Source organism: Heterocephalus glaber, unplaced genomic scaffold (assembly GCF_053883595.1).
Source record: "Heterocephalus glaber isolate CG9 unplaced genomic scaffold, H.glaber_assembly_v1.0 deba00000281, whole genome shotgun sequence".
Lineage (NCBI taxonomy): Eukaryota > Metazoa > Chordata > Mammalia > Rodentia > Bathyergidae > Heterocephalus > Heterocephalus glaber.
The window spans coordinates 36,019,007-36,041,954 of record NW_028258139.1 but is presented as its reverse complement, the minus strand read 5'-3'; the positions used below and the strand labels follow the sequence as shown (position 1 = coordinate 36,041,954).

Below are 22,948 nucleotides of genomic sequence, written 5' to 3'. Positions count from 1 at the left end.
CCAGCCTGAACTCTGTCTGTCTGTCTGTCTATCTATCTATCTATCTATTGCAAGACCTGTCTCAAAAAAATAAAAAATGTTTTCATCATCTTTTTGATTGTTGAATTATTCTGGCTTCACAAAAAGTTTCAAACTTCTGTTCACTACATAAGCCAATGGGTTACATGTGTAACACGTGGGTTATGTGTGTATAAGGATGTATATGCAACAAGTGAGTTTTGTGTTTATACTTTGTTCTGATCCCCAAGACATAATGTCCAAAAACATCCTAGCACATGAGATATTCGAGTCCCATGTGTCGTGGATAAGGGACATATTACCTGTACTTTCAAATGAAACAAGTTGAACCAAATTCAGTCCTGATGGATTTTATTGAATGTATTGAACAGGTGGATTTAAGGTAGCACTTATTGTTATAATAAACTATAAATCTGTGTTTCAAGATGCTAAAAGTTTGTTTTTCAGTCAGAGAACAGTACAAGTTTGTTGGATCATGTATAGTGCAGGGCTTCAGGACCTACCCCCTTCTCACTTTTGGCCATTGCTTTACGTGTTCATGGCATTAGGATCCCCAGGAAGACTTGGGAAACCACAGGTTTGCACCCTATCTACTTCTGACTTAATAGGTCTGAGGTAGCCTGAAAATTTAATAGGTCTGCTTGTGTGTGTGTGTGTGTGTGTGTGTGTGTGTGTGTGTGTGTGTGTTTGGTGCTGGGGACCGGACCAGGCCTTTTGTACTGAACTACATCCCCTTCCCTTTTTAATTTTTTAAAATTTTCTTTGAGAAAAGTCTTGCTAAGTTACTAAGTTGCCCAGGCGGGCCTTGAACTTGATTCTTCTTCCTCAGCCTCCCTGACTGCTGGGGTCATAGCCTTGTGCCACCACACCCAGTTGTTAGGGTGACTGTACATTGAGGACCTCTGATCTAGAACTGAAGTTGATAGCTGCTGCTCTAGGGCTCTGGTGTCCTTTTGCTTCTATCTGGTCAAAAAAGATGAAATAATCATACTTGAGGGGTTTGTGTGCGTCAGCCGTGAAAGTGCTATACTGCTCCACTGCCATCAGCGAAAACTCAGTATGGCTCAGTTAATTAGAAGGCCACAGTTAGTTACAAGGGAGGCTGGGGAACATGGGGAAAATGTGCTTATCAAACTGATTTAACTCTTCCTTTGAGGAGGCAATACTTGCAGGATTTGAAAGTGCTGGGTAAAGGACACGCAAATAGCTGAGAAATAAGGTAGGATACAGGTTGTTTGGCCAAAATGGAGGTTGCAAAGCATTTCGTTAAAGTTAGTGTAGTTTAATCACAAGATACTTCCACACAGATGTCTAGTGAACTTAATTTTCTGATTAGAAGTAGCTGGCAAGGAAGGGACTTAATACTGGACACCAAAAGAAGAGATGGAAAAACTACAGGGTATGTCAAAACTGAAAATAAATAGCATAAGATCAAAGAGCAGCTTAAATGTGCATACCTGACATTTTTATATGTAGAACAGAGGCTTGTGCGATTATGTTCGCTTTTTTTCATATACAAAAACTTGTCTTTAGATTGATTTTAAAATTCAGTGCTTAGTAGAATAGGAAAACAAAATACATAATTGTTATGGTTTGTGTTTAGATGGCCCCTAAAAGCCTCATGTGGTCATTGGTAGGCTTTTCAGGGGTGGCTGGATCTAGAGTGTGTGATTGATTCATGGTGCAATGCTAGGATTAAGAATGCTAGGATTAAGGGTGTGAGTGCTACCTGCCCTAAGGAAAGGTAGCCTGGATATAAGGAACAGAAAAAGGCTTGCTGCTAGTTACTTATAGTTGGTTGCTTGTGGCTTGGGGCCTTCTGCCTTCTGCCTTTTCCCACCATGAACTGATTCTCCTCTGAAATGCCCCTCTGCCATGCCTTGGAGCCAGCCAGTTATGGACTGAAACCTTTACAGACTGTGAGCCAAAATAAACCTTTCCTCCTTTAACTTTGGGTATTGGGTATTTTGTTTCAGCAACAAGAAAAAGTAACCAAGACAATAATGTTCTTTTCTAAGGGTAAGGGATTTAGCTCAGTGGTTCTACCACCTGCTTCACAAGCACAAGGTCCTGAGTTCAATCCCTGGCACCAAAAAAAAAAGTTCTTTTCTAATAAAAATAACTTCATTTAAAAATTTTCTATTTTTGTTAGCACTTGTTTACAGTATGTAATGAGTACATTCATCATGGGAAGTTGATACATGTGAATAACACGTCTTAATTCTATTTTCATCCCCTCTCCTTCCTCCCTCCCTCTATCTCTTAGTTCCCTTCCCTTTTACAAAAGCTCTCTTTCTCTCTTTCTTATTATCTATCTTCTATTTTTCTTTTTAACTTACTTATGGTTTGGATTTCCCATGTAAGAGAAACCATATGATATTTAAGCTGTTTGATTTATTTCACTTAACTAAGTGGTCTTAAAGTGCATCCGTTGTCTTAACAGATGACTCAGTTTTATCCTGCTTTATGGCAGAGTAGTACTTCATCGTGTATAAATACCACATTTTCTTTATCCATTTATCTGCTCATGGACATACAGACTGCTTCCAAGATTTAGCTATTATGAGTTGTTCTATAAACACAAATATGTATACTTCATTGTAATATGATTTTAACTCTTTTGGGAAGGTACCGAGAAGGGGAATTGCTGGGTCAGATGGAATTTTTACTTTTAGTATTTTGAGGAATCTCCACACTGATTTCCATAGTGGTTTTACTAGTTTACATTCCCACCAACAGTGTAGAAGGGTTCCCTTTTCTCCACAGCCTTGCTACCATTTGTTATTATTTGATTCATTTGTTATTATTTGATTTTTTTTTTTTTTTTGGTACCAAGGATCGAACTCTGGTCCTTGCACTTGTGAGGCAAGTGGCGGAACCACTGAGCTAAATCCCTGGCCCATTATTTGATTTCTTGATGATAGCCATTCTTTCTGGAGTAAGGTGGAATTTTAGTGTTGTTTTAGTATGTGTTTCTTGAATGGCCAGAGATGTTGAATATCTTTTCACATCTTTATTGGCCGTTTATACTTCTGAGAAATGTCAATTCATTTTAATTGCCCACTTTTGATTGGGTCTTTTATTTTGGGGGAGGGCCTAAGTTTTTTAAATTCTTTATATATTCTAGATATTAGTCCTTTGTCTGAGGAGTAGCTGGAAACACTTTTTTTTCCATTCTGTAGGCTGTCTCTTCACTGTTGGTTATTTCTTTTGCTGTGCAGAAGCTTTTTAATTTGACATTATCTCTTTTGTTGATTGTTGGTACTATTTCTTGTGCCATTGGGGTTCTGTTCAGAAAGTTCTTGCCTATGCCTGTCTTAAAGAGCTTTATCTTTTTTTTTTTTTTGAGACAGGCTCACACTGTGTACTTTCAGGCTGGCCTTGAGCTCATATTGTAGCCTAGGCTAGCCTTGAACTCGCAGCAATCCTCCTGCCTCAGCCTCCCAAGTACTGGTATTATAGGTGTCAGCCACCATGCCTGCAAATAGTTTTACCTGTTTTATCTTTTAGCAAATTGTTTCTATTTTCATTTTTAGATCTTGATCCATTTTGGTTTTAATTTAGTAATGGTGAGATGGTCTAGATTAATCTTCTGCATGTAGATACCAGTTTTCCCAAACATCATTTATTTTTTTATTTTTTTGGTAGCGGGGATCAAACTCAGGACCTTGCGCTTGCAAGGCAGGTGGCAGCACCACTGAGCTAAATCCCTAGCCCCAGGAAAATGATTTTTAATGTGTAATTATTTTTATTAAATATTAGTTATACACAATACTAGTTCTAACAGTACGATTACTACTTTATAAAATTTTGAGGGGGATCTGTTCTGTCACATCAGAAGATTGGAGTATAAACTTGAGTGCTTAAAAGGTCTGGGCGCTAACTGAATACAGAGAGGCCCCACTTACCCTGACGGATAATGGCTTCATTTATGATATTTCTGACTTTCTGATGGTGCAGAAGTGATGTACATGCAGTGGAAACTACTTCGATTCTTTACTTTTTATCTTTTCCCAGAGAGCAGAATGTAGTGTGATACTTGCTTATGGTGCTAGGTGCCAGCAGTGAGCCACACCAGCCACAGGATTGTGAGGGTGAGCACCTGCCCTCCTGCCCTGTGTTGCTAAGTGAGCCATGATGTGTGATAGATTCTGTGCCATCAATTCATTTCAAGCTTATTTTTAACTTATCATTTGTTCATCGGGATGTGGCCCCCTCATTGGCCTCTCTGAGGATCTGTTAAAGAATCAGTAGGGAATGGCAGAGACTGAAAAATGGGAGCATACACCTCACTTGACTAGCCAGTTTTTCCATGAGTAAATGCAAGCACCATATTGCTTGATTTTTCTATTTTTAAAAGAATATATAAATCCAGTTATTTTTATTTAGCTTTTAAATATTGACAACTAATTGAAAATTTTTGTTGTTGTTTTTTGAGACAAGGTCTCAGTATATCGTTCAGGCTGGCTTTGAATTCACTGTGTAGCCCACGCTAGCCTTGAACTTGTGGCAGTCCTCCTGTCTTAGCTTCCTGAGTGCTGGAATTATAGGAGTGCATCACCATGCCTGTCTACTAATAAAACTTGTAAAAAGTCTTATTTTGACCAAATAATTTTTTCCGTGGGTCATCTGTGACCTCTTGCGAGAAAAAGCTAAAGATTTGTTCAATCTCAGGTAACCTGAAAAATACACTGGGAAAGAGAATGAGGAAAGGGAATTTAATCATCTTGGTTTTACTAACCATGATGCATTTGTGTAACTTCTGGTTTTGAACCTTTAGAAAGTTAAAGTAACTATTGATCATTAACTTGCTTCTTGTTTCCTTTTGAAAATTCAATGTAGGAACTGACAACCTCTCAGAAAAGTGGTGGGAATGTTCTTCAGATGATGTATGCAAAACCTGAACGATGGTCTTTTACCTTCCAATCCTATGCTTGTCTCAGTCGAATACGTGCTCAGCTCTCCTCTGTCAATGGCAAGCTCAAAGATGCAGAGAAACCTGTGTTATTTTTTGAGCGATCTGTGTATAGTGACAGGTATGTATAAATGGCTTATATTTGGCTGTTTGGGGTTTTGGTTTAGAACTGGACATCTTTTTTCTTTTCCTCCTTTCTTTCCTTTTTTCTTGTTTCCTGGGAACCACAAATAGTTTTAGAGGAGGAGTTGGGGACTTAAGATAGGAAATTACATTTAATACATTCAGCATTCTATACTAATGGCATTGGGAAGTTCTAGCATTTATAACCTCTAGCTTCCATGGAAACTAAAGAAGAGTAAGATGATTGTTTAATTAAAATTTGCAGAAAATTTTTTCCTTCTCCAACCCTTTTAAAATTCTCATCTGCTCTGGTTAAATCTGGATATGTACCCTAAACTGTTGCCTGGAGCAAGGGGATAAACATTTCTTGGGGGGGGGTCTTAGAATTGCTGTGGATATGCCAGGATTCTTTTGACCTCCAGTGGAGTTCAGAGTAGGGCTTCTCAGATTTTTGGTTTCAGGACCCCTTTCCATTCTTAAATTATTGTGTTCAAAGCACTTTTTATCTTGCTGATATTTATGTTGGTAGAAATTAGCATGGAAGCTGGACCTGCTGGTACACACCTGTAACCTCAGCACTTGGAAGGTTGAGGCTGCAGGCTTGTGGGTTTGAGACTGGGCTTTGGACAGCCTAGGTACATAGTGAGTTTAAGGCCAACCTGAACTACTTAGGGAGACCCTGTTTTAAAGAAAACAAAATTCATGTTAACATAGATAATCTACTTTTGACAAAAAGTTATGTTTTTCAAAACAAAGGGTCGTGAGACAAGTAGCATTACTGTACATGTTTGCAGATCTCTTTAATGCCTGACTTAATAAAGGAAAGCTGGGTTTATGTTCCCATATTCAGTCTTTTTTTATGCTTGAAATATAGTAGTATATGAAGTAATCTGGCTTTCCAGAACCTCAGGAGGCATCTGAGGACTTCAGGAGTCTTCACAGTCTGAGAGCTGCCAGCCAAGAATGTTCTTCCTGTAGGTGGAGAGGCTCTCGTGTTTTCTGCTGTCTGAGGGACTGTCTGACGTGGGGTTTAGGAGAATGTTCGTGTTCAGTTAGTAGATTCCCCCGCCCCTGGAGTGATGTGTGTATTTTTTAAAAAATTTTATTTTATTGGTACAATTTAGGTATACAATATAATGACATTCATCATTGGAAATTTGCACCTTTACATAATCTCTCTTGGTTCTTATTTTTCCCCCTTCCACTGCCCTCCCTTCAACCCCTCCATCCCTCCTTATTTACACTTTGTGTCCATTTTTTCATTTTCTCATGTTAATTCCCTTCTATCCTTTCCCCTACCCCTCCCACTTCCCCTTTGCCCCTTTTCTTCCTATTTCATATTATCTATTATACCTTTTAGTCCTTATTTACACTTTCAGTTTCTTACACTAGAGAAACTATTTGGTATTTACACATGTGTGTCCTGTTTATTTCACTTGAGTATCACCTCAGTGTGCATCCATTTAGCTATAAATGTCTCTTAATTTCTCATTTTTTGTGGCTGAGTAGTACTCCATTTTAGAAAAAACCCACATTTTCTTTATCCAGTCTCCAGTTGATGGGCATTTGGGCTGCTTACAAGTTTTAGCTATTATGAATTGTGCTGCTATGAACATGGGTGCACATATATCACTGTGGTATGATTCTTTTAATTCTTTGGGGAAGATCCCCAGCAGGGGAATAGCGGGGTCAAATGGGACTTCCAGTCCTAGTTCTTTGAGGTATCTCCATACTGATTTCCACAGTGGTTGCACCAGTCTACACTGCCACCAGCAGTGGAGCAGGGTTCCTCTTTCCCCACAGCCCCACCAGCATTTGTTATTGGTTGATTTCATGATAGCAGCCATTCTTTCTGGAGTGAGGTAGAATCTCAGAGTTGTTTTCATTTGCATGTCTCAAATGACCAGTGATGTTGAACACATTTTCATATGTTTATTTGCTATTTTTACTTCTTTGTGTGAGAAATGTCTGTTCATTTCAGATGCCCATTTTCAGATTGGATCATTAAATTTGGGAGGTCTGATTTTTTTTAAGTTCTTTATAGATTCGAGATAGACCTTTGTCTAAGGAACAGCAGGTGAAGATTTTTTTCCCACTTTGTGGGTTGTCTCTTCACACTGTTGGTTTCTCTTGCCATGTAGAAGCTTTTTAATAAGAAGAGATCCCACTTGTTGAGTGTTTGTGCTAGTTCACGGGCAACTGAGGTTTTGTTCATAAAATCTTTTCCTATCCCAATGTCTTCAAGAGTTCTACCTAACTTCTCTTCCAGCCAGTTCAGCATTTCTGTTTTAATATTTAGATCTTTAATCCACTTTGATTTTAGTTTAGTGTATGGTGAGAGATATAGGTCTAGTTTTAATCTTTGGCAAGTTGAAACCCAATTTTTCCAGCACCATTTATTAAAGAGGTTATCTTTCCTCCAGTGAGGGTGTTTGGCTCCATTATGAAAGATGAAATGACTGAGTGTGTCTGGAGTTGTTTCTGCATCTTCTAATCTGTTCCACTGGTCCTCAGGTCTGTTTCTTTGTCAGGACCATGCTGTTTTTATCACAGTAGCTTTGTAGTATAGTCTCAAGTGGGGGATTGTGATACCCCCTGCCATGTCTCTGTTACCTAGAATTGCTTTTGCTATTCTGGGTCTCTTCGTATTCTGAATGAATTTTTGGATTGTTTTCTCAAGGTCCATGAAGTATGCTGCTGGGATTTCAACTGGGATTGCATTGAATTTATATAGCAGTTTTGGAAGTATGGCCATTTTCACTATGTTGATCCTTCCTTCCCAGTAACAGGAAATGTCTTGCCATTTTCTGATATCATCTTCAATCTCTGTTTTCAGAGTGCTATAGTTTTCAGAATAGAAGTCTTTGATTTCTTTTGTAAGGTTGATTGTTAGATATTTCAGTTTTCTGGATGTTATTGTGACAGGAATTGTCGGCCCTATTTCTGTCTCAGTGAGTCTATTGTTCGTGTAGAGGAAAGCTGTTTATTTTTGTGTGTTGACCTTGTATCCTGCTACTCTACTGAATTTGGTTATTAAGTCTAGAAGACTTTTGGTGGAGTTCCTGAGGTCTTCTGTATAGAGTATCATGTCATCTGCAAATAATGACAATTTGGCTTCTTCACTTCCTATCTTTATTTCTTTTATTTTTTTCTCTTGTCTAATTGCCATGGCTAATGTTTCCAAAACTGTACTGAACAGGAGTGGTGATAGTGGACATCCTTGTCTTGTTCCTGATTTTAGTGTGAAGGATTTCAGTTTTTGACCATTTAGTATGATATTGGCTGTTGGTTTTTCATAGATGGCTTTTATCAGATTGAGATAGAGACTGTCTATTCCAATTTTTTGTAGGGTTTTTATCATAGATGCGTGTTGGATTTTGTCAAATGCTTTTTCTGCATCTATGAAGATAATCATATGGTTTTTGTCCTTGGCTCTATTGATATAGTGTATTACATTGATTGATTTTCATATGTTGAACCATCCCTGCATCCCTGGGATGAATCCCACTTGGTCAGGGTTTATGATCTTCTTGATAATCTTCTGCATTCTATTTGCCAGTATCTCATTAAGGATTTTTGCATCTATGTTCATTAGTGAGATTGTCTTTCTTTGCTTTGGGGATCAAGGTGATGCTTGCTTCCAGGAGTATTCCAGGAGAATTTGAGAGTATTGCTTCCCTTTCAATTTCATTGAAGAGTTTAAACAGTAGTGGCAGCAGTTCCTCTCTGAATGTCTTGTAGAATTCAGCAGTGAAGCCATCAGGACCTGGGCTTTGCTTAATTGGTAAGTTTTTGATTATGTTTTCAATTTTATTGGTTGTTATTGGGTTGTTTAGAATTTTTAGGTCTTCTTCGGTCAACTTTGGTAATTTGTATGTATCTAGGAATCTGTCCATTTCTTCTGTGTTGTCCATCTTAATGGTGTATAGGTTCTTGAAGTAGGTATTGATGATCCTCTGGATTTCTGCTGGGTCTGTTGTAATTTCACCCTTTTCATTCCTAATTACATGGATTTGGGCCTTTTCTTTCCTTTTTCTGATAAGGTTGGCTAAGGGTTTGTCAATTTTGTTGATTCTTTTGAAGAACCAACTCTGGACTTCATTGATTTTTTTATATCGTTCTCTTAGTCTCCATTGCATTGATTTCTCCTCTGATCTTTATAATTTCCTCCCTTGTATGAGCTTTGGGTTTGTCCTGCTCTTCTTTTTCTAGAAGCTTGAGCTTCAGCATGAAGTTGTTTAATTGGGCTCACTCTGTTTTCCTAATATGCATATTCACTGCTCTGAATTTCCCTCATAAGACTGCTTTCATTGTGTCCCATAGATTGCAGTATATTGTATTATCATTGTCATTTATTTGAAGGAACTGTCTGGTTTCTTCTTTAATTTCCTCTGTGACCCATTGGTTATTCAGAAGTGTGTTGTTCAATTTCCATGTGTTTATGAAATTTTTGCCATTTCTTTTGCTATGGATCTCCAATTTCATCCCACTATGGTCTGATAATATACAGGGGATAACATGAATTCCTTTGCACTTATTTAAACTCGTTCTATGATTGAGTATGTGATCTATTTTGGAGAACAACCCGTGTGCAGCTGAAAAGAATGTGTATTCTAATTTTGTGGGGTGGAACACTCTGTAGATATCTGTTAAGTTCGTTTGTTCAAGCATTCAATTGAGTTCTAGTATTTTATTACTTACCTTTTGTCTAGTTGATCTATCTATTTGTGATAGTGGGGTATTGAGGTCCCCCACTACTATTGTATTAGTGCCTATATGACTTTTCATGTCTGTTAGTATTTGTTTTATATAGTTGGATTCACTAGTGTTTGGTGCATAGATATTTATGATTGTCATCTCTTCCTGTTGGATTGTTCCCTTTACAAGGATGTAGTGTCCTTCTTTGTCTCTCTTAATCAGTGTTGGTTTGACATCTACTTGATCTGCAAAGAGGATAGCTACACCTACTTTTTTTCGGGTTTCCGTCTCATAGAGTATTGTTTTCCACTCTGTAACTTTCAATCTGTGAGTTTCTTTTTGAATTAAGGGTATTTTTTGTATGTAGCATGTTGTTGAATTTTTCTTCTTGATCCATTTCTGCCAGTCGGTTTCTTCTGATTGGTGAATTGAGACCATTAACATTGATGGTTATAACTGATACATATTGACTTATCCTTGTCATGACTTTTTTTGTTGGATTTTCCCACTTTACATTTAATTTCTTGTTGCGCCTGATGGATTCATTCTGCTGTGCTTCTTGGGGTTGTGATCCTCATTATCTGTTCCTAGGATATTATCTAAAATTTTTTGGAGTGCTGGTTTGGTATTCATGAAGTTCCTAAGTTGCTCTTTGTCATGTAAGTATCTTATTTCTCCATCAATTTTGAAAGAGAGTTTTGCAGGGTACATCAGTCTGGGTTGGAGGCTGTTTTCCTTTAGGGCTTGGAATATGTCACTCCAAGCTCTTCTTGCCTTGATGGTTTGTGTTGAGAAGTCCGCTGTGATTCTGATGGACTTTCCTTTGTATGTGATTTGTTTCTTTTCTCTAACTGCTTGTCGAACTTTGTTCTTCTATTTGGTTTCTGGAATCTTAACAATTATATGCCTGTGTGTTGATATTTTTGATGAAGACTATTTGGAGTACTATATGCCTCACTTATCTGTATGTCAAGTTCTTTTCCCCTGCTTGGGAAGTTTTCTGCCATCACTTCTGTGAACAGTTTTTTTTATGTCGTCTGCACTCTCTCCTGTTTCTTCATTGACTCCAATCAGTCTTATGTTATTCTTCTTTGCATCGCCTAGCAGCTGCTGGATTGATTTCTCGTGTTCCCTTACAATTTTGAAGAAGTTTTTCTTTTCCTGGTCACTAATTGCAATCTTATCTTCTATATCTGAAATTGTGTCCTCACATTGGCTCGTTCTGCTGTGTAGCCTTTCAATTGAGTTTTTAATCTCCTGGAAATCTGTTTGCATCTGTTTTATAGATTCCATTTGTTTCCTGTGTTGGGATTCCATCATGTTCCTCAGTGTCTCTATTTTTTTATCTGTGTCTTCTCTAGATTTATTATTCATGTCTTGCACTATGGGCACAATCTCTGCTGTTATCTGAGAAATTTTTTTGATTTCATTTTTTCCAGATCTTCTTTTGTTGCTAGTTCAGGGAGTCCAGGTGGTTGAGTATCAGAGTGTTCCATCTTGTTTTCCTTTGGGGTTGCTGTAGGTGATCTGAATGTCTGGTTTTGAGACTTGTTTATGTGTTTTCTCATTTCATTGGTGTGGGGGGGGCTGCTTTTGGCACCTGCCCAGCCCATCTCCTCTGCGCTGGGATTGGTGGAACAGTGGCCCGGAACCCCCTTCCCCTGGGCTGGGAGCTGTGGAATGGTGGCCCGGAAGCCCCTTCCTCTGGGCTGGAATGGTGTGTGTGTTAATGAAGACTCTTTTCCAGGTACATTTTTGCATCTAATTTGTATGAATCTGACTGCATGAACGAGACAGAGTGGACAATATATCAAGACTGGCATGACTGGATGAATAACCAGTTTGGCCAAAGTCTTGAACTGGACGGAATCATTTATCTTCGAGCTGCTCCAGAGGTGAGGCCCTGTAAAGATTTGTTTGCTCCTTTGAAAAATTAAAGTAATATTTAGAACTCTTTGAAACCACCTTCACCTCCATGCTGCTAGACCCACAACTCTGAATGTAGAAGTATTGTACTTTCTCAGCAAACTAGAAGCCCAGATTGGCAAGTTGCTCCTGTAGGCCCTTCCATGTTCTTCCTCAGGTCTGTTTTATTTTTCATTTTTATTTCTTCCTGACTTTTCTAGGCTCTCATTGTGTCATAGCTAGACTAAGGAACATTCTTAAGCAATTTCTAAAGCATAGGTTTCATGATGCAGGACTTGGATATTTTGATTATTGTTGAATTTGCAGTACTTACAACAAAGTCTGGATGCACAGTAGAAACTTGGTAAACATTTGCTAAATGAATGGCAAAGCTGGCGAATATTCATTTCCAGAAAGCATAAAAGCAACTATAAAAGGTTGTTTGTAACTTGTTACAAGGGGATAGTGGCAGCTACAGTAACGAAGAGACTTAGAACCTCAACTTGGTGGTGCACACCTATAATCTCGACACTTTGTGAGGCTGAGGCAGGAGGATTGCAAGCCTAGCCTGGGAAACTGACTTAGTGAGACCCTGTCTCAAAATAAAGTGTGTGTAGGTGGGTACTGGAGATGTGTCTTAGTGCAAAGGCCCTGGGCTCAATCCCCACTACAAAGAGAGAGAGATAGATAGACAGACACAGATAGGTTCAGGGAAGTTCCCTTTCAGTGATGGGTTGTAACAATAACTATATATTATATTATGTAATGAATCTGGGAAGATCAAGTGGATTCCTTTTATAAGACTAATCTGAATAGTAAAATCTTGCATTTAATAGGAAGGTTCTGATTTTGATGCTTGCATTGACATTGTTTCTCTGATTTTTTATTTCTGTTTCTTTGGTAAGTCACAAGGTAGGCTCTGATGAATGTAAATGTCGTAACTTTTAGCCCAAAATCTGTTAGAATACTGTGTTACTATTGAAACTAAATTTGCAAAGAAACTAGGATGATTTTGTTCAATTTTTCATGTCAAGTAAGCCAGAATTTAGCAGTTATAATAATTTGGAGGTTCATTTTTATTTTTGAAAAGAATTATTTTTAATTACATAAATAGTAACTACAGATGTTGCAAAAGAACATAAAGAGCACTAATGATTTCATTCTGTTGGAAATATTTAGTCAATACCTTATAAACTCACACAAAACTACTATTTTATTTCATCAGTATTGTTTTTTATATATTTTTTGATTAGATGATTAATTATTGAAATGAGAATATAAATTTTCTCAGAATATAAGGGTGAATGTTTACATTTTTAAAAATTAGTACAGTAAAAGACACATTAAATCCCTTACAAAGTACTCTCCCTCACTTTGCAGACATTTATCCCATCATCCTTGCTACTTTCTGAAGGAGTTCTGGAGTCCCGTTTTGTGAATACCTCGATGAGGTGATAAACAATATGGTGACTGCTGTTGCCAAGTGCCATCTAATGGAATGGGAGCTCCTAAAAACAGGATGGTGTGTCTTCTCATCCTCCTTATTCACTGGATCTGGTACTGGTGACTTCTGGCTCTTCCTCAAAGTCAAAAAAGACTGTGAAAGGGAAAAGTTTTGAACAATTCAAGACAGCTAGGGCAGTGCAACTCAAGACATGAAAGAGGACTCCAGAGCTGCTTTAGAAAACACTAGGATGATAGTTGTGTTTGAAGTGAGGGGAGGTATTTTAAGGGACATTAATGGCAGTGAGTCTTTTGCTGTAATAAACTTAAAAAAAATTAAACAGTATGTTTTGATCTCATGATGTGGACATTGAAGCACAGCTTATACGCTGTGATATATAAATAATGCATGTTATTTATTTGCAAGTTCTTCTTCCTCTTTCTTCCATTCATGGCTCTGTGTGCTAGCCAACCACTTCTCTACTTGGAGGTTCTTATATCTTTGGATGCATGAATAAAGTTTTAAGAGTCTATGAACTCCTACAAATTGTGCATAAATTTGTATATGTTCTTTTCTGAGGGAAATGATCTAGAGCCACTTGTCCAATGTGCCTATTTAATTTACAGTTATTAAAATCAGATAAAATTTTAAAATTCAGTTCCTTGGTTACCCTGCTAGCTGTATTGTAGTGCTTAAAAGTCACAATAATACAAGGTCAGGATAGTATAAAACATCCCAAAGTTATTTTTTTTTCTTTTGGTGCTGAGGTTTGAACTTGGGACCTTGCGTTTGCAAGGCAGACACCGGAACCACTGAGCTAAATCCCTGCCCCCAAAGTTCTTTATGGTCATGATGGTGTAGAGCTTTCACCATATTAGGAGCCACAGCCTTTAGTGGTTTTACATTAATGGAACACAGACATTTTACAGTCAAGTTTGGTTAGCAACAAAGATTAACACACCTGTTAGCTGTCCTATAAAAATTTTAAGTAGATATTTTATGAACTTTCTTTGTCTTTCTACCAAACCTGCGTCAGTTAGTATGTTTTATGTGTGGATACTGAAAACTTAAGTTATTTTGACTTCTTTTAGAAGCCACCAAATTTTGCTTAGCCACCAAATTACAGAAAAAGCAGTTGGAGGGGAAAATAAACTACTTCATTATTTTGGAAGGAATGAAATATATTTTGGCTAGCTTAACTAAAGACACTAGAAACTTTTGATGGCAGCAAACAAGCAAACGGCAAATAATTGTTTCCTGTGTTTTTATTTTTCCTACTTTAGAAATGCTTGAATAGGATACATTCACGAGGAAGAACTGAAGAGCAAGGCATCCCTCTTGAATATTTAGAGAAGCTTCACTATAAGCACGAAAGCTGGCTCCTGCATAGGACACTGAAGTAAGCCTGCTCCTTCCTATGTGCTGTTCATTCTCAACACCTTTATCAGGTTCTAATCTCACATTTTGAAGATGTGAATGGCAAGATATAATTTTTTTTATTTTTAGCCATTTATTTATTTATGTCTCCTAGAATTAGATATGGATTTTGAGTGAAGTGCAATAAAATCTCATTTTTTTCCCAGGGTTTTATAACTAGTATCTCCTAGTGGTATTGAGAGTATAACACATGGATTTACTTATGTGATGAGTAAGAGCGTATCTGTTTACATTAGGTGTTGGTACTCTGTCAGAGGAGTTACTGTGATACAGTAGTCCTCTATTACCAGCAGTTTCACTTTCCACAGTTCTAAGTCCCAACAATAACTTTGGTGTGAAAATAGAAAGTGGGAAATTTCAGAAATAAACAATTCATAAGTTTAGAATTGTTCACCAGGCTGGGCTTATCTATAGTCCTAGCTGCTTATGAGGTTGAAGCAGGAGGATCACTTGAGCCTAGCAGTTTGAGACTGGGCAATATAGTTAGACTTAGCATTCTGAGTATTATGATGAAATCCTGTGTTCTGCCCTAACCTGTCCTATCTGGTACAGCCAGGATATGAATCACCCCTTGTCCAGCGTATACATGCTGTATAACTACCATCTGAGAGTCACTTGCAGCATTCTCTGTATCAGATCAACTGTCACAGAGTACAGTGCTTGTGATCAGGTCACCCTGATTTTCCTTCACAGTGGTCCCAAAGCGCAGGAGTAGTGAGTAGTGCTGGAATTCACATCTGCCAAAGAGAGGCCATAAAGTTCCTCCTTTATGTGGAAAAGTAAACATTCTCAACCTAATTTTTAAAAAATCACTTTTAATGTAGAAGAGCCATTAAATTTGTATGTATATATACAGGAACAAACCAGTATAGTACATATGGGGTTTATCTATGTGCAGTCTCAGGCATTACTGGAAGGAAACCTTAGAATATGTATATTTCAGACTTGTTTCTTAGATCATGACTGAGAGTTAGGTTGCATAGTTGTTGAGTTAATCATGTGGATTGTCATTAGCTCGTGGCTCAAGTGTAGTCTCATTCTTAGTGGGTAACCTTGGGCAGCCTCAGAGCCTCACATGACTTCTCTGAGTTTTAGTGTGCCACCTCTCTGGCATTGCTGGCAGTTGAGTTCGACTTTGTGCATACTAGGCAACTGCTCTACCACTGAGCTACATCTTCAGCCCACCCCACCTTTAAGATGCAATTTCCATTTCATATGGTTTCTTTCTTTGAGGAGCATCATGTTACAGTGCCTAGTTTTACATATTTATTGTGTCTAAGATTTTTCATTTACATAGAGTAAATCCACATGAGAAGGGGCTGTCTGTTGTGTTACTTGCAAAGTAACTTTAGTGATTGACAGCATTTTGATTTTCCAGTGATAATACGAATGAGTTTTTAATGTTTTTGTTTTGTTTATTGCTTGTCTAATTTTGTTCATTTCTTTCTTTTTAAACAGAACCAACTTTGAGTATCTGCAAGAGGTGCCTATTTTAACATTGGATGTTAATGAAGACTTCAAAGACAATCATGAAAGTCTAGTTGAAAAGGTAGAGGTAGACAGATAAATTAGTATTTGTTTTGTGTAAAAGGTATACTAACTTGTGAGAAAATTATCTGACAGAAAAGCTTACAAAAGTTACATTAAGAAGTGGTTAAAAGCTGTGGAAGACTACACTGTTTAGATTCTAACCTGATTTTACATTCCAGCTTTGTGGCCTGAGCTAAAATAAGGACCTTCTTTATCCTTTTGTTTCTTTATCTGTAAGACAGGGATAATTACAGTAATACATTCTTTCTTGTCCTTCTTTCTTGCTTTGTTCTCCCTTCCTCCCCTCTTATCTAAATATTTTAATGGTAAACTTTAATAATAAACAGTTTAATAAACTAAAAATTCATTATGGAATATATTTAAAGTTGTAGGATAAGGCTTTCTGTTTTTAGCTGAGGCTTTGAGATTAAGAGATTTTACTTTTGAATTTTGTTTGGGAACATGTCAAAGATGAATTGAAACTGCTTAGTCATTGAATCATTGTCTTAATCAAAATTAATTTATCCCTCCAATAATTGGGAGTTGGTCGTATTCTGAATGGTACCATACTGATAAAGGCATAAGTAGAGAATGTTGATGAACATTTGAGACAGCAGTAAAGGGAATTATATAACAAATATCCCTATACTTGCATTAATTAACTTTGTGATTTAAGGTCTAAAGAAGAGCCTTAATTTTTTGTTCAGTTTTGAGAGAAACTTGATTTTTTTCCTTGTCCTTTTACAAAATGTCTGCTGTTTATTACAGTAAGGACTTGACATCCATTTGTAAGAGAGATAGCTGGATAGTTTGAAGACCTCAGCATTTTACACCACTATAATAAACGGTTGTTTTCCCCATCATGTAAGGCATATCTAGAAAATTCATGTGTCAAGCAGCCTCTTTACTATTAATGGTGTTAAAAATATAGAATTCACTTATAATACTATTAAAACAAAATTGTCACTGTACTAACAGGCAACTATCAATGTCACAAGGCAATAATCTTTTTGTCTTTTCAATGTAATTTTTTTCTAAGAGTCTTGCATTGTGGTGTTGGTCTTTGCCTAGGTTCAGTCACAAGTTACATAACTTTCCCCACACACTTACATTGTTAGAGTATATGATTAAATTTGTGGCTCAGGAACATTACAAATCTACCATGTTTAATCTGCAAAGTTGTTTATACTGAAGTAGTTATTAACGGTATTAAAGCTGCAGGTACAACTGGTGTATGATATTTAAATAGATTATAAAACTATGGCTATTTTAGGATAGCATCAGTCTTAGATATAAATTAAATAGCTCCTTACATGGGCTCTTAGGTCATTCTTTTTTCTGCTGAAGTATTTGATGATATTTCTGTGGAAAGCTCTGTAAATGCTATGCATGACATTGTGATAGAATGGGTCTTCAACTGTTGTATACTCAAGTGAAGATGAATATTAGTACCCTAAATTTGTCAAGGATATATATAAATATTATTTTCCTTTCTGTAGGTCAAAGAATTTTTGAGCACTTTGTGATCTTGCAGAAGACTACAGGCAGCCAAATGTTTCCAGATACTTCAGCTTTGTGTATCTTCATAGCTCAGTATTCACACCTGGGTCTTTAGAAGGCTCAAGTTTTCAATCATTTATGTTCCAAGGAAAAGAAAAGATATTTTTATTAATCCTGTGTAAAACTTTGTGACTTATTTCTCTACTTTGCTTCCTCCCTTCTTTTACATAGAAAGCCAGATACTTACTAACCACTCCCAACAGGGAGTCTGGAGGTAGATGGCCCCAGAATCAGTATAGTGGCTAAACAGTGTTATAAAAGCCCCAACCTCCTGTCTTTGCCCTTCATTAGTTACCTCAGCAGGGTGACATTTTCCCATGATGCATCTCACCTTATTAGTGACCGGTTTCTTAACTGGAAACTTCAAATTAGTATACCTATTAAAGGTTGAAAAGTAGAATTTAAGGAATTCTAGAGTAAGGATTCTGAATTTTTTTCTTTTTCCTTTGGAGGTGCTAGGAATCAAACCTAGGGCCTCATGTGTGGGAGGTAAGCATTCTACCACTTCGTTAGACTTCTGGCCTCTGTGGTTTCAAGTGTTTTTTATCAAGTGCCCCTGATTCCTCTAATTTATGTTGAAGATAAGACCAAGTTTAATATTTAACGACTTCACCGATATTTATTAATGTATCTAACATACTTGTGGAGGAGCAGGTTAGGCTTTGTTCCCAGTATGGTATTGGCAAAGCCTATTTTATAAATCATTTAATCTTTTCTCTACTTTGATTTTTCACCTGCAATATGGGTGATATCTTTCATCCTTCTATATGAGATTTTTGGAGGATTAAGGGGGAAATTTTTCTATATTTAAAAGGTAGTTGAAAAGTTATTACATGAATATATTCAATTTGCATGCAACTTAAAATAGCTTCCTGCTTTTCCCTTCTTAGACTTGTTTTGAAACGGAGTATTCTTATTACAGTTAAAAGATTTGTTTAAACTATGATTTCCCTTAGGTTGCTTGAGGAGGAAGTATAGTTATCCCTGAACTTCTTTCCATTTTTATAGGATATGCTAGTGGGACATAGTGATAGTTCTCCATTTTATTTCCTGTTATTCCTGTACTCAGAATGAAGAGTCTATCTTCATACTTGGTGAGAAGTCAAAAGAGAACCTGAAGCTGAGGTGGAGTGTCTTCTTGGCCCTTTAGTCTGTGTTCTCTCGCCTCATTTCCTTCCTCATTCTGTTTTCCCTGTTGTCTGGGTCCATTAGGAGCCCACTATTTTAAAATTAAAATAAAAGGGCCTGGGATTTAGGTCAGTGGAGCCATACTCACCTTGCAAGCGCAAGATTTGATCTCTGGTACAAAAAATAAATAAATAAAGGACACATTTCTACTTTGAGAATGTTGTGGTCACTCTTTGTTTCATAGTTTGCTTTACCTTGTAGGATTTTGCCTTTTTCCCCTTTTTCAAACATATAACTGATAAAAATGACCTTGATTCATATATATCACAAAACATTATTTTTTGTTGAACTAGGAAATAAAATTTTAAAAGCTCCCATTAATACAGTGCACTCACCATTGAACTACTTGTTTGAGGAGTTGTAAAAATTTGCAAGGATTTATCCTAGGTCTTGGTTACATAATTAAAGAGGTCTTTTTCCTAGTTTTTAAAAGTTGAGGTATGCGATAGTTTTTCCATGTAACTAACCTTGCTATTTTACATTTTAGAAAAGTTTTATATTTTTTTGAAATAAGAGAATCACTTCTGTGTTGAAAATAACTTATTTATTTTTAATTTTTTATAACTTCTTTAAAATATCTTTTGTTTTTGGTTTCTTATTAAAAAATGATAACTTAGGGGGTTAACCAGTCCAAGTGCACTGGTCTTTGAAAGGAGGACTTAATTGCAGATGTGTAATAACCTTAAATATTTAAATTGTCTTATGTAGCTTTTTGGTTTTTTGGTATAAATGGATTTGTCTAAAATTAAATATGTCAACAAATAAGTTCAGTTTCATGAACTATGGTACCATGGAGATAAACTCATTGAAATGATTAAATATTTTATACGATAAAAAAGTATTTTTGTGTAAAAAGTTAATAAAAAAAGATAAAAATGTTCTACATAAATTACATTGATTCTATTAGGGAAACAAAAGCCATTGATTTTCAGTGATCTTTAAAAATGTTGTTTCACGACTTTTAATCTGTAGAATTGCAAAGCTAATAAAAGTTTATTTTTTATTTGTCATGACTAAAAAGTTGTGCTAGTGTGGTGGGCATATAAGAATTGAGTCTAGTGGTCTGCATTATTTCTTGGATCCCATTTCTCAGATATTATCGTCCATCAGAGTTTATGTTTTGCCCTTTATAATGTAGTCTCCTAAGAAGGTAATTAATAGACATTTTTTTCATCCAGAACTTTTATCTTCTGCAGTGCCTGAAATTTGTAGCAGTTATATATTGAGCCACCTAGAAATTAGGTCTATGATTTTGAAGGACAGAGAGAGTCACAATGTGATTTAAAAATAGAAAATTTAATGCCTCCAGAAAATTGTTAGATAATTTAAAACAATATCTTTACAGATCTTGGAGCTGAAGCTCTGTGGTGAAGCACATGCTTAGCATGTGTAGAGCCTTGTTCAGTTCCTAGCATCAAAAATGAAACAAAACAAAAATGTTTGTTAATACTGGTAAATAACCATCTGACAAACTTTTTATCTCGTTTATAAGGAATTATTTTGGAAAAATTTTGACTCACAAAATGTAAAATATCACATTTTTCTGTCATTCAGCTTCCTGCAGTGATAGCACTATTTAACTATTGTATGTTATGAACTAGAAGTTAACTGCACTATTATTAACTAAACTATAGACCTCATTTGGATTTTACCCGTTTTTTTCAAACTAGTAGATGTTTAAAAAATGCTTTATTGTTAGAACAGTTTTAGGTTCATAGCAAAATTGAGCAGAAAATGAAGCATTCTCACATTTTGCATCCCCCTTAGACTTGGCAGCATCTCCCACCAGGGTTGGTACACTTGTTAACTGATGAGCCTGTGGTATCATTCACCCAGAGCCCATGCTTTACCTTAGGTGTCATTCTTGGTGTTCTGAATTCTGTGGGTTTGGACAAATATATGCTGCCCTGGAAGTCCTCTGCGCTCTACTTGCTCATCCCTGCATTCCCCTGGAGCTGCCTAACACTAATTTTTTTTTTTTTTTTACAGTTTCCATAGTTTTGTCTTTTCTAGAAGCTGGAATCATAGTGTTTAGGCTTTTCAAATTGGCTTTGTTCAATTAGTGATAGACATTTTAAGTTTTTTTCTCTTCCTTTTTCCTGGCTTGATAGCTCATTTCCTTTTAGGGCTCAATAAATATCTCAGTATCTGAATATACCAATTTATCTACTCACCTACTGAAGGACATCTTGGTTGTTGCCAAATTTCAGCCATTTTCCACAGTGTCCTATAACTCGTGCAAGTTTTTGTGTGGACTTAGCCTTGACCCTTGGCTGTGTGAAGTAGCTTTCCCTGGTGCTGGTCAACCAGAACATGTCTCATGTAGGAGGGGTTGTGACAGCATTAAAGTCAGTGTCATAAAAACTTCTTGCCAAGTCAGCAACATCAGTGATTCAGACAGTGGCTCTTAGGCTGAGTCTATCTAGAGTCCACTGTGAAGTGCAAACCTATTTTGTAGGCAGCACCCTAAAACGTTAGAACTTTGACAAATAGTTATAAAGCTTATAATCAGACATAGAACAAGCCAGCGAGAGCAAAGCAAATCCAGATTGTACAGAAGACTGACTAAAATACAGTGACCAAGGTAATTAAAAAAAGCCTCCTCCCCTAAAAGGTCAATATTTCTGTGAAGAAGCTTAGTTCTACCAGGAAGGTATATCAGGAGGCAAACACAGAGTCCCCTCTTTTTATAAGCCAATGTGATTAACCACTTGGGAGAAAGCCCATAATTTAGTAATGCCAAAACCAAGAATTGTAGTTTAGTAACATCTTTAGAATTTTTTCAGTATACATACAGAACTATTAAAAATTTTAATATAGTGTGCAAACTAATGTCTATTGTACCATCTAATAACACATTTTTGAGCAAGACTGATCCACCAAGAGGATCATGGATTTTGCCACTTATATGGTTACAATACACCAGGTAACAATTTAGCAAAGCAATTTAGTTACTTCTATAGCATACTAAGACAACATTGATCTTGGCAATGAATTTTTGAATGTGACCCCAACAGCTCAGGCAACAAAAGGAAGAATAGATACATGATTACTTTAAGCTCAAATGCTTCTGCCCAGCAAAGAAAGAGCTGAGTGAAGAGACAGCCTAGGGATTGTGAGAAAATATTTGCAACCTGTATATTGAAAGGGACTAATATACAAAATAAATCAGAAATCCAGTAATGTGAAAACAACCCAGTTAAAACATGGGCAAAGGACCTGAGTAGACATTTCTCTAAAGAAGACAAATGGCCAACAGTAAACATGCTATCACCACTAATTGTTAGAGAATGGCAAATTAAAACCCAAAAGAGACATTACCTCACACCTGTGAGAAAGGCCATTATCAAAAAGATAGGAGAGTTAGTACCTGAGGAGAGAAAACCTGTGTACACTGTGGGTGAGAAAGTATTGTGGAAAAAAATATGAAAGTTCCTAAAAAAAAAAAATAGGTCTATCACATTGACCTAACAGTCCTATTTGTGGTTATATGTCCAAAGGATGTAAAGTCAGTATGTTAAGATCTCTGCATTCATGTTCACCGCACCATTATTCATGGTAACCAAGATAAGGAACCAAAGAAAATGTGGTATACATAGATAATGGGATATTATTTCAGGTTGTTTTGTTCTTTTGTTGTTTTGTTTTTTAATTTCAATTTTTTGTTTGTTTTGTTTTTTTGGTACCGGGGATCGAACTCGGGACCTTGCACTTTTGAGGCAGGCGGCAGAACCACTGAGCTAAATCCCTGGCCCTTTAATTTCAGTTTTAAAAAGAATAAAATCCTATCATTTTGAAATAGCCCAGTCACAAAAGGACAAACATGCCACACAATCTCATTTATAATGTTGAATCTAAAGCAATCAAACAGTAGAGTGTAGAATGATTATCAGAAGCTGGGAGGTAGGAAGAATGGAAAGATGTTGGTCAAAGGGTACAAAGTTCCAGTGTTAAATATATATATTTTTGGTACCGGGGATTGAACTCGGGTCCTTAAGCTTGTGAGGCAGGTGGTGGAACCACTGAGCTAAACCCCTGGCCCTCCAGTGTTAAATATTGTTCAGAGTATAAAACTTTTCAATTTATTCAGGAGAATACATTTTTTTGATCTGTTGCACAGCGTGGTGACT

At 36.7% G+C, this 22,948-nt stretch overlaps 1 protein-coding gene across 2 annotated transcripts in view; it reads left to right on the top strand.

Moving 5' to 3' along the window:
• Dck (deoxycytidine kinase) overlaps positions 1-18,976 on the top strand; it is a 35,910-nt gene extending 16,934 nt beyond the window's left edge. For both annotated transcript variants that reach the window (XM_004871743.3, XM_087184568.1), the window contains exons 3-7: positions 4,861-5,054; positions 11,502-11,649; positions 14,387-14,502; positions 15,999-16,089; positions 17,570-18,976. In XM_004871743.3, the coding sequence (XP_004871800.1) occupies positions 4,861-5,054; positions 11,502-11,649; positions 14,387-14,502; positions 15,999-16,089; positions 17,570-17,596 (576 nt within the window). In that variant the 3' untranslated portion in view covers positions 17,597-18,976. The remainder of the gene's footprint in view (positions 1-4,860; positions 5,055-11,501; positions 11,650-14,386; positions 14,503-15,998; positions 16,090-17,569) is intronic.
• The last annotated feature ends 3,972 nt before the right edge of the window (positions 18,977-22,948 follow it).